Here is a 16,468-nt window from a genome sequence, read left to right on the forward strand (position 1 = left end):
CTGGGATCTACTGAGGCTGTCAGAGGGCGGTGAAGGCCCAGCCACTCTTGGCTTCCTCCCTGGGAATGACATGGAGGCGTGAGCTATCTGGAGGTGGGTGAAGAGTCCCCTGAGGATGGGAAGGGCCCAGGCCAGGAAGAAAGTAGGCCCTGAAGGGAGAGGAAACACCTCATTATGTGCCTGATGCTACTGCCAGGACACTTACCGTCTTATACATCTTGAACTGAGCGTTGGACTTCGAGCTGAAAAGCTTCTCCGAGGCCGAGGAGACCGCGAACTGCTTGACCATGTAGGTGAGAAGCAGGAAGTCGTTGAAGAGGAACCCGTGCAGCTCCTTGTTGCTCTTGGTCTTGTACAGCTTTCCGCTGTGCAGGAGCTTCCGGGGCCCCAGGCAGTTGGTGAGGGAGTTGAAAACAAGTTGCTTAAAGAGAGAAGAAGGTGTCACTTTGCAAGTCCAAGCACCCCTGGCAAGGTCCTGGGCCTGAGGGAGGGGCGGCAGACCTCTCCAGTGGGAATGTGGCTGTAATCATTTACCTTCACACAGAAGCTCCTTACATTTATTTCTCTTCAGAGTTCAGACTGGCACAGTGAAAAAGATTACTTAGAAACCCACAGAACACTGATTGTACCAGCTGAATCCAAAGAACGCAAAACATAAATCTCTCTATGAGAAAGGACAATGACAACCCAAGAAGTGGGCAGGATGCTGAGTCTGTATGGGCTGAGCTGAGGCGTAGACTGTCTACACTGGGAGAAGGCATGAACCTGGTTCCCCACCCAGAGCTTGCCGGGCGGCACCCAGCTCAGGCCCGTAGCCCTCACCTCCGCGAGCCCGTCGCACTGCACGTGTGTCTGGATCCACTCCAGTCGGTCTGAATTTTCCTTCTCCCGAACTCCTTCATTCACTTGAGAGCAGAGCTCCTCTGCCCGCTCGAGGGCCAGCTTCAGAGAGGAGTGGTCTACGTGATTCTCTGGGGTGTTCTCCAGAATCTGGAGGAGAGGGGCTCTGTCATGTGGGATGTCTTATGTCTTCCACCTGCCCCACCAGCCCAGGTGCTGGGTGCTGGGAATACAACAGTGAGCAAGACAGTTGTTCACCCTTGAGAGGCTCAGGGGCCCATGAGTTCTTGGGGAGACAGGTGACTCAGGGACAAGAGGGTGGGCCAAGTACTACATGGACCAAGTGCCCTGCACTGTGGGTCTCTGCTGGCTCTCTGGCTGGGTCTGGGGGAGGTATAAGGGTGCCTCCCCACTTCCTCCCAGTAATCCAGGTGAACTCTCCAGTATAAACTGGCTGCACCTTTGATAAGTGTGTTAATTTGCTGCAACCATTCATTATATTTTTGGGGTCACTGATCTTTCTGAAAAATCTGCTGAAAGCAGTGAATCCCCTACCACAGGATAAAACAATAAAACAATGATGTCAGCATGTAGGAAAATGCACTCATCTCATTCTGAAGTGACTCTACATTCCTGAAGGTAAAAGGATAGAGAATGCATCTTTGTGTGGTTGCTTGGAAATGGGCTGGCCCACCAGTAGACCACTGTTGTCTGGCTTCCTGGGTTCATGGTCCCTCATTCATAATCACAAAATGTGAAAAACTCTGAAAGCCTAATGCTTTTTTCATTACTCATTTGATGGCAAAACCTGACTTAAACTGAAGAGATGTACGAATTAAGTCTATGTCTAATGATTATTCATTAACTTCCCTTCAGACTCTGAACATGTTAGTTATCAGTGCTGCCCAGGCTTTGCTGGGGTATCATGTAATACACAGCATTTGAATTATATTCTGTATTCTGAAAAACATCTGGCCCCAAATATTTCAGGTAAGGGATTAACTGTGGATTAATGTGTATTAATGGGTCTGTCTGGTATCAGAACTGTGACATTAGTTCTGTATTAGTTTTGATGTGGCTAATTAGTTCTGACAGGGTCTAACATGGCTTACAGAGTGGTGGTCAAGACATAATAAAAGCAACAGTCTTATATTATTTCTACTGTGTTTCTTTGTAAGATGACTGAAATTACCTCAATGATTACTTGTGGAATAATCCTTTGAAGGTCTGCCTTCTCCTTAGATGGTTTATTGGCTCAAGAGGCCCACATGGTGTCAAAAAGGTGAATGGAATTTTAGAGGGACTGTGTGGTCAGCAAGCTGAGGTGGGGACCTCAGTGAGGGGACGTGTCTAGGACACTGAGTTGGAGACTCCTGGGATGTCCAGGTTAGGCATTTAGTTGGCAGATGACTTCAGATCTCAGGGGGAAGACTGGACCCCAAGGTTGTGGAACTAACAAGGGACTCAAGATGGGCTCCACAGCTGGAGACCTAGAGGGTGTTGTTCTGTCTAGACAATATACACTCATGACCCTGAGAGGCCAGAAGCTTCCTGGGAAGGGGGAGGACAGGTAACCCAAATGACCCTGGATATGTCTTTTATTTGCCCATGTCCAGGATTTATCCCTTCAGACTACATGTGTATGTGTCTTTGGGGGCGCACACACATACACACGCTCTCTCTCTCTCTCTCTCTCTCTCGGTGCCTGGTGCATCAGACATGGAGTCAGACCATGTGGCAGGCGGCTGGCGTGCTTGGAGGCTCCCTAACCGTCAGCCTCGAAGGACCCTGCTTCTCCCCACTGGACACTCACACTTCTGATGAGGAGTGGGTAGCGGGTGATCCTCTGCATGGGCTTCAGCAGGAAGCTGGAAAGGGGCATCCCTTTACACCGAGGGTCAGATGCCAACTTCTGCAAAATAATTGAGAGGCTCATGAGGAAATCAGAGGCTAAGAAAAGCGAGGGAACACTGGAACTACTCCTCACTTTGACATCTTTCAGATTTTGAATTTCTTTTAAAAACTCAGGATCCAAAATGATACCCATCAATTTAACAGTAGGAATATCCCACCTCATGAGCCAGACCCCGCGAATACTTTCAGTTCTTTCTTAAGGTGGATTTGACAGGCTGTGTGAGCCTTCCCTCTGTTACTTCAAGGACCATGCTCTCTCAGCTGTCTTCCCAGTCCACTGACCTCAGTCTTCCTCACTCCTTTCTTCTTTCCCCACAGTCTCCCACAACTGAGTCCCACAGTGTAACCCAGACCATCAATGGAGCCGAATTATTCTCCTTTTCATCTGATGTTCCAAAGGCACCTCAATACCTCAACACACCTCAAGGTGAAGTCCTCGTCTTCTGTCATAAAAGCATCACCATCTACCTCTACTCCTATCGGACTTGGTAGCATCGTTCTGCACCCACCCACCTCCTCCCCACACACCTAGGAGTCACCACTGACTCCAGTCTGTCTTCTAAGCAGCTCTTGATCTCCCCCACCTCTGGCTGCTCATCGCTGGGCTTCATCAATGACAATACCATTTACTGAGCACCTAGCTGAGTCAGGCTGACACTGTTCTACTGCTTTTTCTTCACTTGGCTAATTCACACTCATCTCTGAAGACTCAGATTAGCCTCCTCCACTCCAGGGTCTCCTCTCCCTTCCCGTGATCCTTTTCAAGCCCCTATGGCTTTCTTTATCATCATGCCATATCTGGTAACAAAGGTAGAGGTACCATGTTTGAGTGTCTCTATGACCTCCCATTCAGACTGTAAACTCTAGGAGGCCAAGGACCACATTTATTTGATTCTACACCTACGAGTAGTACAGGATCTAACAGAGAGCTAGTACTCTAGGATGTTCATTTTTAACAACTGAAAAGTAACACATTTACTATAATTTACCTAATTATTCCCCACTTTAAAAAATCGCCCCCTCCTTCTGTTTTTGGATATTCTATGTTTCTAAGATAAACATCTTCATGCTCTTTATTTTGATATCTTCTGAGTGTTTTTAAAAAGCATCATTTTAGAACACAGCTTGTTAGATCTACTTTTAATGTAATCAACACCATCCCTTTCATTTAGAGACTAAACACTTTTTATTTTTGCTACTGTTACAATCGTGGTGATACTGATGTCCTATTTACACTGCTACTTTTATTACTATTTGAAAAAAAAATTAAATCTTTTACTATGATTTGGACAGCAAGGAGATCCAACCAGTCCATCCTAAAGGAAATCAGTCCTGAATATTCACTGGAAGGACTGATGCTGAAGCTGAAACTCCAATACTTTGGCCACCTGATTGGAAGAAATGACTCATTTGAAAAGACCCTGATGCTAGGAAAGACTGAAGGCGGGAGGAGAAGGGGATGACAGAGGATGAGATGGTTGGATGGCATCACCAACTCAATAGACATGAGTCTGAGTAAACTCTGGGAGTTTGTGAGACAGGGAGGCCTGGTGTGCTGCAGTCCATGGGTCACGAAGAGTCGGACACGACTGAGCGACTGAACTGAACTGAGAAGCTAAATGTCCTATATTTAATACTACAATTGATAATTTAAAAACATTCACATATACTCATAATTCTACATTTATCTAATTATTCTGATTAATGTTTGTTTCTGTGATGTTGGGTTTCTTTCTATGCTTCTTCTAGTTCATTTCTAGGCAACCCCTTGCCTCCCACCAATTGAAGGGTTCTGTCCTCAGTGCTTTATATTGAACCATTTTTGCATTCCTGAGATCATAGTAAGATAAATAAGTAACATTAGCATTTACTGAATGCTTATTATGTGCTGGTCTCTGTGCTAAAGTATTTTAAAAGTAATATCTGATTATCTCCAGGTTACAGATGAAGGGACTGAAGGTGCCAAGTGTTAGGAAACTAGCCCCAGTTCCATAGTGAACTGTGTTGGGGCTGGGATTTCAGCCCACACAGTTGGAAGTCTGTCTTATTACAAGCATGATATTGTGTTGCCTCCTGGAATGATCCAATTTGGTTATGTAAGCTATTTTATATTCTTCCTTTGAATAAGACAGGTACAAAAATAAAAACAATTTACAAAATTAAGAAAGTGACATTCTGGATGCTTTTTGGAGTAGAAAGTAGCTGATTTACATTAAGTAGGCTTAAAAAAACACTGCTATTTAAGATGGGCAAAATAATGGTCCCAGAGCCAAGAAAAAATTAAATTCAACAGGAAAGGCAACTCAAAGCAATCAGAAAATTCTCTGCCATATTTGTGTTTCCCTCCATGGACAGAGGAGCCTGGTGGGCGACAGTCCATGAGGCTGCAAAGAGGCAGACACAACTAAAGCGACTAAGCACACACAGAAAGTGATGGTCATACCCGTCTCTACTCTTGAGGCCTCCCAGAGGCCTCCACATGCCTCTGCCTCCTGGCTCAGAACAGGGCTGGCCTGCCTACATTCCCGGGATGGAGTTACCTTTAAAAATTCTTTGAAGTCTGTGTGTTCGTCTGTCTTCTGCTGTAACAGGGCTGCTCCATTAAGCTGACAGCTGCAGAAGCGGATGTAGGCCTGCATGTGGGACAGCTCAGCGGCCAGGATGTCCCCAATCATGTGCACGGGCATCTTCTCACCCCCGGTCTTCTTCCGCACCCGCAGCGCCCTGCAACCAACACACTTTTTCTCACTTCTTATTTAACTGAGTGTCCGTCGCCAATGAACAGTGAATATCTTGGGAGACTAGCAATAATAATGGCCAGCGAGTTACCTAAAGATCTCTAGCACCATGAGGAAAAAGTCGGGAGGAGCAGGCAGTTAGGACCTAAAGCTCTGCCTGCCCAGCCAACCTGGGTGAACTGTGAGCAAAGAAGAAGAAAATGAAGACTGCGCTTGGGTGTTCCTTGGTCTTTGGAACTGTTTTGGTTTCAGCTTAGTTTCTTAGCAAAGTTTCTTTTGAAAGTTTTCTAACTTGTTTTAAACTGAACCAAGAAGAAAGAAATTTCTCTTCTCTGCAGGAGAAATATGGGAGCAAGAGTCCGCAGAGGAAGAGTGTGGAGGTGAAGGTGGCGGTGGATATTGTGCCCAGAGAGCTGCTAAAGCTCATGGATCGGGGAGAAGCATCGAGGGTGGGATGGCTCAGAGCTCCCCTGGAGCCTGTCCTTGTGGGCGGAAGGGACGGAATTTCACACTGGGCTTAGAGGACTGCCAGTCCAGCTGCTTATGTCTGGGTCATAAGCTGTGGCTTCTCTCCTGACTCTAGCTGATACAGAGTCAAGGATGGTTTGGAATCATATGTTAATATATTGTTTAATGACTTCATTTTTTCTTTACTTAATCAAATATTTTGTTATATTTTGTTTCAATAATGATATACTTTACAGTTAGCATTTCATAAAATAATAATAGAAAGCCTGAGGGAGTGGAAAGCAGTAGAAGTTCTTTAAGCAGCTCAGTTGCAGGGAGTGAGGTGGGACTCTTGGTCCCAGGGCTGGGGTGGCCGCTGCCACCAAAGGCAGTGCTCACGACTCACTTCAGCAGCTTCGTGTTAGCCATGATGAGCTCCTTCCAGTTAACAAAGATCAAGGCCATTTCTCCTTCAGTGAGAAAACCTGGCTCTGTCATTCGTTTCTGAAAAACCTAGATTCAGAACAAGAAAAGGAAGTCAGCTCTAGGGCAGTACACAGCCTGTGTGGTCTAAAGGAAATGGTATCTTCGTACATGGAAACCAGGAAGAGCAAGGTACTTTTATATAACATACACAGACTGTTGAATTTTAAATTGTAAAATTTCCCTACGTTTTGCTATTTCAGCACCTATCAGGGCTGATTCTGAGGACTGAATCCAGCAGTCCCATCAACGAGAGTCTCATATCCACCTCCTAGGGGTCTTACACAGGTTAATTAAACTGTGGGCATAAAGCACCCCACATCAGGAGGGCCTGCAGAACTGAGGGAGCAGGAGTGTTGTCAGACTGCACCACAGGAGTCTGGAAGCAGTTAGTGAGAAGTGCAGCAAAAGAAACAGCGATGCCTTAACTCAGCCCCAAGACTGACCACCAAGCACATGTGGATTTCAGAGGCTGGCTGACCAAAGGGGATGTGATAACTCTTTACACTGGTAACCCACAGAACTTAAGGTTTCACAAAGTTCTGATATGCACACACACATGCATATGTGTGTGTGCATACATGCACATGTGTGTGTAGGTTTCTCAGTTAACTTCACTGATGATGATGTAGGTCATGCTGAGTCAGGTATTATTATTCCCAACTGACCCATGAAGAAATGAAGGCTGAGAGTGACGTCCTCAAGGTCACAAAGCTAGTTTCCACTAAACAACTAGGGAACGACTTTAAAAGCCTTAAGGAAATGGTGACATCATCTGTGACACCTCTCCTCAGGTGTAATCTCTCCAAAATACATGTGACATTACTCTGTTGAAACTGTTCTAAACTGATGTTTATAGCATTGAGTTGAACCTGGAGTCCAAGAACTCGGGTAAAAGTCTATGGACTGACATGTCTAAACCTCTATGGTTTCAGAGTCAGATAGAAGATGTCTGGATGCTCCTATGGGAGAGAGACCTGGAGACAAGGTCACTCTGCTCTGAGGTGCTCTGGAAGGACAGGGAGAGCATCTGATTGTCTGTCCTTTCATCTGTGGATTGACTGGCATTACTGTTTATGCCTTCTGTTGACTGGCTTAGCGTCAGCCTCAGTCAACAGAGGAGCAGAGGAGGATGTGGTGGCCGGGTCCTCTTGGGGGGGGAGTGCTGATGAGAATGCTGTCCACTTGCCTGTGGACAGTACTTTTCACCCTAAACCCCTGACCCCGACTTGACGCCTCACCCCTGAGAGGATCTTATGAGGTGGCAGAGTGGTTTTCCAAACTGATACAAACATTAGAGGAACACTCCCACTGCCTCACAACTCCGTTGGAAACAACTAAACTTTATGAAAATATCAGAAATGTCAGGTGTCAGAGTGGCAGTGCAGACTTTGTGAGAGAAAAGTCTGAGGCGGCACGTTTGCTTCACGCCTTCCCACCCACCCTGCACCCTTGTCCTTCCTGACAGGGCCACCTCACAGCCGACTGAGGTACCGAGTGCCTCTTCTCTCCTCATTCTGAATGACCTAATCTGACAGCAAGAGGTGACTGGAGACTGTCAAGACCCCTCCAACAGGCAGAGGAAACATTCTGAGGGTGTGAGAGTGCCTGTCGCTGCTGGTGACTTCACTATCAAAGGCGACACCTCGGTACGAGCCCCCACCCCGTAAGAAGCCAGCAGAGCCTGGCGCCCTTACCTCCACAACGAGCTGCAGGTCATCCACGTACCGCTCCTCCGTCTCAATCAGCTCGTGGATGTAGCCCTGCCTCTTCCTTTCCACCGGCTGCATGGTGTCCAGTGTTTGGAGATCAGCACACCCTGTGGAAAAGCAGGGTAGAGTTTCAAAGTATTATTTTCTTCTCCTGGAAGGAAAGAGACATCTACTGGCAGGATGTGCTGAGTTTACAAATATTGCCTCCAAAGAATCCCATGGCCAGCCAAAGGGCCCTGGGGCCTGGGAGAGCAGAGCAGTGTACACCTGCGGAAACTGGATTCGCCATCGGCCCCTCACGCTCCAGAGCCGCAAATTAGCAATGCCTGTAACGGCTCAATGTGGCTTGAATGTCTTTCTAAGCAAGTCATGACAGACTGAAGGATTTTCAGAAACAGCCTCAAAGAGGCCATAAACTGTGCTGAGCTTGTGAAGAACCTATGCTATTCTCGCCATCTCAACACATTTTCAAACTATTGTAATAATTAAAGGAATCAAATGCTTGAGAACAGTGTTTTCCAAATTGCAGGTCATGAGCCATTTGTGAGTCATTCTATCAACTGATTTTTTTAAACATTAACAAAACAAAATTAATAAATGAATTGAAGCTACCATGTATATAGGGGGCTTCCCAGGTGGTGCCAATGGTAAAGAACCTGCCTGCCAATACAGGAGACATAAGAGACATGGGTTTGATCCCTGGGTCAGGAAGATCTGCTGAAAGATAGCATCAAAACCCACTCCACTATTCCTGCCTGGAGAATCCCATGGACAGAGGAGCCTGGCGGGCTACAGTCCACAGGGTTGCAAAGAGTTGGACACGACTGAAGTGACTTAGCATGCACCACATAAACAGGATTGGTAAGTATCGTCCTGAGAAAATTTTCAGTTAGGTATGTATTTGTGGATGTAAAATGTAGTTCTTATTGTGAGCTGCTGTTTAAAAAGTGTTTGAGAAACATTTCTCTAGAATTCCCAAAGTTAAGTGCTCAGTGAGGAAACCTAAAGTGCCCAGAACCCAGCGGTTCCCAGCAAACTACCTCAAACTGAGGGAACAAAGAATGGTGGTTCGGGCTACCCTGCAGCCACAGAGCTTGAGGGCAGCCCAGGGCAGTCTCGCCTGGCGTCAGGGTGAGAAGTACCGCATTCACTTCAGATCAGTGTACAGGCTGAGCTCACCATCAAACTGAAGTGATGTTAATCTCAGAGTCGTGGGGTTAGAAACTGAAGGCTTGGCTTACGCACAGGAGGAGGGGAAAGGCCTCATAAAGTGCTTATCAGACAAAAAGAAAAAACAGGTAGGGGCCCCGCAAGTGACAGCAGTGGGCAGTCACGGTATATGTCCGAGAGGGAGACAGGAGGGCAGCAGGAAGGTCTGGGGAGTGAGGCCACAGGAGCAGGGGCAGCTGCCAGGGGCCTCTGCAGACGGCGGAGTTTGGATCGAGGCAGACGCCCCGCTCGGGGACAACTGCACAAAGCCACAGAGGTGGAAAAGGCCAGGATCAGACCAGGCTTTTAAAGGAGGTTCTCTCTCTGACTGCTTTGAAATGTTTATGTGTTTTGTAGAGACTGGGCCTTACAGAGAGTTCTCGTGAAGACAGTTATTCCACTTTCTGCACATGCTGCTGACAGCTTAAAAAAATTACTCCCACAGTCAAACAAAAATTGAATTAAGGCAGGTTCTGTTTGGTGGTACCAAGAGAGCACAGTACCACTGTCATGCTCAAACTTCTCAAGCTTTTCTGGGGACTGTGTTTCACCCTATTCTGCCAGGGACACCTGCACGAATGAGCAAGAACTGGGGACAAGCAAGGCTAACTCAGGTCCCTGCCTGCCCCGGCTCTGCAGCCAGGAGGCTGATGCCTGGGACAGTGTTGCTGATCACCCTGCCTGCCCCGGCTCTGCAGCCAGGAGGCTGATGCCTGGGACAGTGTTGCTGCTCACCCGCCACCCAGCTGGCTCTGGTAGATGCAATGGCAACAGTTTCTAAGGCTGCTCTACCTCTTCGCTGGTGGTTTACAAATCCTGGTCACTCATATTCTGCCATGTTCACATTCCAGCTCTACTATTACTTAGATAACATTTTTGTCCACGTTTGAGCTAAATACCTAGGAAGTCATGGGTTCGATGTGCTGGTTATGTTTCTTCCAATAGTCACCACCATAAACATGTAACCATTAACATAAGTTGAGTTTTCCTGGGCCCTCTTTTTGCATGCCATTGTGTTGGGCACCAACAGGATATCACACTTTAGGAAAGAATGATTTATGTTAAAACCTGCAAGCATCGGCCTGTCTGTTCAGTGTCTGTGAACAAGAGGAATAGTCTCAGGTAGTTTATTGTTTCTAAAGCTGGAACATACATGATGTTAGCTTCATCAGGATGAATGTGGGACAATCCTTGTACTAACATCCTAGCTGACATTTGTGCATTTCATTACTTATGGTTCTTAAATGTTTATCCTCAAAATTTCTAACCTGACCCCTACCATCACTTTCAGATGCTCTTATCTCTGACGTCAGGGAAAAAAAACAAATACAGGCATGATGCCCCTTTAACTTCCTGCCTGTGTCAGGGGCCAAGAGGATCCTACTTTTTCTAGAAGCCAGAATCCCTAACCTACCGTCTCTGGCAGGACCCTTCTCCACCCTTCCACTTCCAGTCCTGTGGCCCCTCCAGTCTATGAACACAGTCATGTGTCCCTCTTACCACAATATTTACAACAAACACACACGTTCCTTCAATGCTGCTCCATCCTCAGACACCCGTCTCTGGTCTCACTGCCAAATGGCTCTAGAGGGGTCTGTCATTCACTCCCCCCAGCCCCAGCTCTCTCTGTCACCTCTCCAACTTAGAGTCACTGGCTTCTGTCCCACTGCTCCACTGACACTGCTTTTTGCTTTTGTTTTCTAACTTTTTGTTTTATATTGGAGAAGAGCCAGTGCTACTGTGATAGTTTCAGGGACTCAGTCATACATAAACATTGTATCCATTCTCCTCCAAACTCCTCTCAGATCCAGGCTGCCAGGTAACATTGAGCAGAGTTCCCTGTGCTATGCAGTAGGTCCTTGTTGGTTATCCATTTTATTAATAAATATAGCAGCAAGACACTGCTTTTGTGAAGGTAATGACGACTCAGCATTGCCAGTCCAGAGACCCCTGGAGCTCACATCCTCCTGTACCTGCCCACAGCCCTGACACCTCTGATGAGCTGCTGCTTCCAGCCCGCCAGTCTCTCCCTCAGCCCCTGTCACTCTCCTCTTCCAGCTGTGTCCTTTTGCATTTCTGCTTCTGCCTGCCTCCAGGCTCTCTGCTTTCCCCAGTCCAGCAAACACTACAATGTATTCCCGGCATTCCTGACCTGGCAGGGTCAAATGAGTGTGGGCAAAGCTACAGATGCCTTTCTCTGCTGGGGTCACAAGGTGCATGGACATACCAAGGCTCTGAGAAATCCTGCTCTAAAGAAACATTCAGTTTGAGTGAACTCAGACACTTACTTGACCAGAGAACCCCCTGTTTTGAGTGGAGAGTGAATCTTTCGAGAACTGAGGAATTAGGGTTTATGGATAGAATACACCCCTCTGCCATCCTCTACACCTGCACTGTCCAGTACAGTACCCATTAGTAACATATGGCTACTCAGCACTTGAACCTTGGCCAGTCCAAATAGAGAAGTGCCATAAATGTGAAATATACACCAGACTTTAAAGACCCAGTACAAACATCCCGGAATGTAAAATAATGCATCAGTACAGAAATTGTTACACCAATTACATATTGAAATGATAATATTTTGGATAACGCTGGGTTAAGTAAAATTAATTATTAAAATTAATTCCATCTGTTTCTTTTTACTTTTTAAAATGTAGCTGCTGGAAACTTTTAAATTACACATGGGCTTGTATTTGTGACTAACATTATATTTATATCTAACAGCTCAAGCCAGCTGCTACATTTTTTTATCAGGTTTCCTCCCTGATGGAAATGTCCAATGGCTGCTGTTTTTTGCAGAATGAGGTCCTAACTCGGCGGGGAGCACAAGGCTCTGGAGTCTCCGGAATCCAGCAGCAGCCTGCCTCTGAGCATGCCGCCCACCTTCTGGCCACCCTGGCCTGTGCTCAGTCCTCATGATGAGCTGCACACACTGGCCATGGCTTGGCTGTTTCCGCTTCTGTCCTGGGCTCTGTCCACAGCCCGTCTCCACACAGAAGCCATCTCATTACCCCTTCAGGGTACAACTCACATGATCCTACTCTGGGGAAACCTCTCCCATCCCCTGTCCCACTTGCTCCCACACTGCCTCTCCTTCATGTTTCCGTGATACTGTTTGCATCTATATTATAATACCTCACATAACGTGACTTGTAGTTCATTTGTATACAGTTCGTATGGCCATCTCTCCCAGTGGAGGTTAGGGACTGTGTCTGACACAGTCTATAATATAACACTTAGCAGTGCTTTTGCCCATGGAGGTCGGAAGACTATTTTGTGATCTCCAGACCCATTTCTCGTCTTTCCCCTGCTCTGCTCTGTACTTTTGTCTTACTGAAGCACATCTCTTAATGGTTCCTTTAGTCACATCTATTAGTGGTAAATACTTTCAAATTTTGCCTGAAAATGCCTTTATCTCCCCCCCTGTCATGAATAGTATAATTAAAATTCTAGTTTGACAGTTATTTTTTCTTAACACTCCCTATTGTTGGGTTGAGTTGTGTGCAGTCAAGTCTGACTGCTGTTCCTGTGTAGTTATTCTGCTCTTTCTTGCTTACTATTTTCAACATTTTTTTTTTCTCTTTGGTGTTTTGCAGTCTAGGTATGGGTTTATTTTTTCCCAGAAGTCATTGTTATTCTTGAATCTGTGGAGTCACATCTTTCATCAGTTCTAGAAAATTCTCAACCTCTAAACAGGCCAAACTCTAAGGCTACTTTTGTAAGCTCCTTTCTTACTTGGCTTCTGCCTGGATTTGGTTAATGAGAGGAGGCTCCATCGGGATACTGAAGACTATTAGGGTAGATTAGGAAAAGAATCCTCCTGCCACAACAGTGAGATGACAAGAAAGCATTTAGTCCCCGCTGGGTAAAGAACAGAAATGCTTGGGCTGCATCTCACATAAATTTGGAGTTCAAGAACTCCTAAACTGATGAATTAACACAAAAATTAGTTTCTGGCTGGTGATACCTTCAGGATGCTTGCCCAGTCTGAAGGGTCACTCTCACAACCTTGGTTCCACAGGATTTACATAAAAAAAAAACCAAGTCTTGCTACAGCTGAGTTCATAGTAAAAAATTACAAAAAACAAGGACAGACTCACCATTCATTTTGAGGATTAGCGCTGCAAGAACTTTAGAACAAAAGGGGGTATAAAATATATATGTTTAAAATAACTCAAGACATATATAATGTACTTGAAATCCTAAGTAGGGTCTAAAAAAAACAATAGGCAGATTTGAAAAAGAAATGAATAGAAGGTAAATATTATCATAATATTAATAGATGAGGTAACCGATCAAACACATCTGAGGAAACAATTAGTAAATCTGAAAAACAGCTGAAGAAGTTACTTAGAATAGAGCCCAGAAAGACAAAAAGATGGAAAACATAAAATTAAAGTTAAAAGATATGGAGGAGGAAATGACAAGGCCCAACATACATCTAACAGGAGCCAAGGAAGGGAGAATAAAAAGAATGGGAAGAGATAATATTGAGAGAATGGTTGAGAATGTTCTAGAACTGATGGAAGTTATGATTATACAGAGTCAGGAGGAACAATGACTCCTGGGAAAAAATAAAATAAACCCACACCTAGACTGCAAAATACCAAGAAGAAAAAATTGTTGAAACAGTAAGAAAGAAGGGGCAGAACAATTAATACAGAACAGCAATCAGACCTGGCTGTAGACAATGCAACCCAAGAATAGGGAGTGTTGAGAAAAAGTAACTGTCAAACTAGAATTCTAGTTATACTATTTTTCAAGGAAGAAAGAAAAGAAAGAAGTTGCTTAGTCGTGTCTGATTCTTTGCAACCCCATGGACTGTAGCCTACCAGGCTCCTCTGTCCATGGGATTCTCCAGGCAAGAATACTGGAGTGGGTTGTCATTTCCTTCTCCAGGGGGTCTTCCCAGCCCAGGGATCAAACCAGGGTCTCCCACATTGCAGGCATACGCTTTACCCTCTGAGCCACCAGGGAAGACCATTTTTCATGGAAGAGGGGGAAATAAAGGCATTTTCAGGCAAAGTTTGAGAGTATTTACAACTAATAGATGAGACTAAAGGAACCATTAAGAGATGTACTTTGGTAAGAAAAAAATCAAATAAAAAGAGAAATAAAGAGATGCAAAGGGTAGTGGAAAAAAAGAATGGTGAGCAGGAGTACTAGTAATGATGTGAAGAAAGCTATTTATATTAGAAAATAATAGTGATGACTAAGTGGGATAAATTCAATGTGAATTTTTAAAAAAAGAAGCAAAGAAAATATATGGTAAATAAAACATATCAAAAAAGATAGATATAAATAAAAGTATCAAACCATTCTAATAAATGTAAATAGCTTAAAACTGTCAGTTAAAAGAGAGATTCCAGACTGGATAAAAAAAAAATTCAGCTAGATGCTATTTACAAAGACACCTAATACATAAAGTAACAGAAATATTAGAAGTAAAGGACTGGAAAAAAACTATCCAAGTGCAAAATATAAAAGAGCAGTGTGGGGGGGGGGATTTATTAGCAACAGACAAAACAGGATTTCAAGGATTGTATAAGACAATATCATAAAAAACTCATGAAAATGTAATGATTCTTATCTTATTTGCAACTAACAGGAGCATCTCAAAATCTAAGACAAAAAGTTGACAGAATTACCTCCCCCAAAAATATGAAGAAAAAAGAAAAACTAAAAAATCTATCATTGAAGTAGTAGATTTTAATATATTTTTCTTAATGAAAATTAGTAAGAATATGAAAGATTTGAACACAATTAACAGGCCTCATATAATGAGAATAGAAACAAGAGAATACACATTCTTTTGCTCAGGCAATCAGAGACATCTGATACTTCTCTTCTCACACCTCACATTTAATCCACTTGTAGCTCCATCTTCAAAATAGATCAGAGTGGTCCATAATCTGACCACATCCTACCTCATCCACCACCATTTTGATCCCCCGCCAACCCCCAATTTAACCTAGCAATCCAGAGCTATTCTACTAAAACATAGCAGGTCATGTCACTCCTTGGATCAAAACCCTTCAATGGGGTCTTCTCACTCTGAGCAAAAGCCAAAGCTCTAACAATCAGCCCACAAGGAACAACCTCCCCCACCTCCGTGGATCTCTCTCCGTCCTCACTGCCGCCTCCTCTTGCTCCTCCCTCATACCGGCCACACTGACCCCATCACAGGATGTGTGACCCCATCACAGGAATGCTCCTTGCACGTAATGTTCCCTCTACCTAGAGTGATCTTCCACGTGTCCACAGGGCTTCTTCCAGATACCCATCACATCTGTCAAGTCCTTGTTCACATTATCACCATGTCAGAGAATCTTTATCTGAGTAGTCAGTTTGAAACGGAAATCCCTCCGCATCCACCTCTCCCCACCCAGCACTCTCTCCCCCTAACCTGCTTCAATTTTCTAAGATATCACATACTTACTCGTCTTGTTTTGTCTTACCCTACTCAAGTATCAGCTTCAAGAGGGCAGGACTTTTTATCTATTTTACAATCTTCTATGTCTCCAGTGGCTGACACATAGTAGGAGGTTTTACAAGTATTTATAGACGATGATATGAAGATAGACTCTGAGCTGCAGGAAATGGTACATCAATATTAACTACAGGCAGTCAGAGAATGATGAAAACATCCTGGGAAGCTCTTTCTGATAGACAAGAAGAATGGGAAAGTAGGAAAAATGAGAGATCATGGCTACTATCAGGTCAAAGTTTCCAGAGAAATAATGAGTGGTAGGCTGGACCACAAGATCCCCCCAACCATGTCCCCGCCCCCCCCCCCCCCCCCACATACACTTGTTTTTTAGGATGTGGAGACTGAGAGACAAAACATGAATAATGAATAATGGTTATGAAAACTCTGTGTCCCACTATAATTGGGAATCACTCTTCTAAATTACAGTGCAAGCAAGAAAATGAGGCATCTTCGCAGATAGCTGCGAAGATTCCAAAAAGTGAAGGACAAAAGGCAATCTGTGATGACTGACACAAAGAGGGCTTGTTCAGATGACGTCACGAAGTCCCAGAAAGGTCCTTGCCCATTCTGAGGAGAGGAACGCCTCTGAACAATGCTATTCTCTGTGTCCCCAAGTTCAGCTGCCAGAGTGT

At 44.8% G+C, this 16,468-nt stretch overlaps 1 protein-coding gene across 4 annotated transcripts in view; it reads right to left on the reverse strand.

Moving 5' to 3' along the window:
• ITSN2 (intersectin 2) overlaps positions 1–16,468 on the reverse strand; it is a 121,738-nt gene that overhangs the window by 5,695 nt on the left and 99,575 nt on the right. For all 4 annotated transcript variants that reach the window (XM_043917282.1, XM_043917286.1, XM_043917283.1 and 1 more), the window contains 6 exons: positions 8,120–8,241; positions 6,346–6,452; positions 5,295–5,478; positions 2,654–2,752; positions 823–990; positions 206–421 (listed from right to left, as the gene is read on the reverse strand). In XM_043917282.1, coding sequence (XP_043773217.1) covers positions 206–421; positions 823–990; positions 2,654–2,752; positions 5,295–5,478; positions 6,346–6,452; positions 8,120–8,241 — 896 coding nt within the window. The remainder of the gene's footprint in view (positions 1–205; positions 422–822; positions 991–2,653; positions 2,753–5,294; positions 5,479–6,345; positions 6,453–8,119; positions 8,242–16,468) is intronic.

Source organism: Cervus elaphus, chromosome 11 (assembly GCF_910594005.1).
Source record: "Cervus elaphus chromosome 11, mCerEla1.1, whole genome shotgun sequence".
NCBI classification, from domain to species: Eukaryota; Metazoa; Chordata; class Mammalia; order Artiodactyla; family Cervidae; genus Cervus; species Cervus elaphus.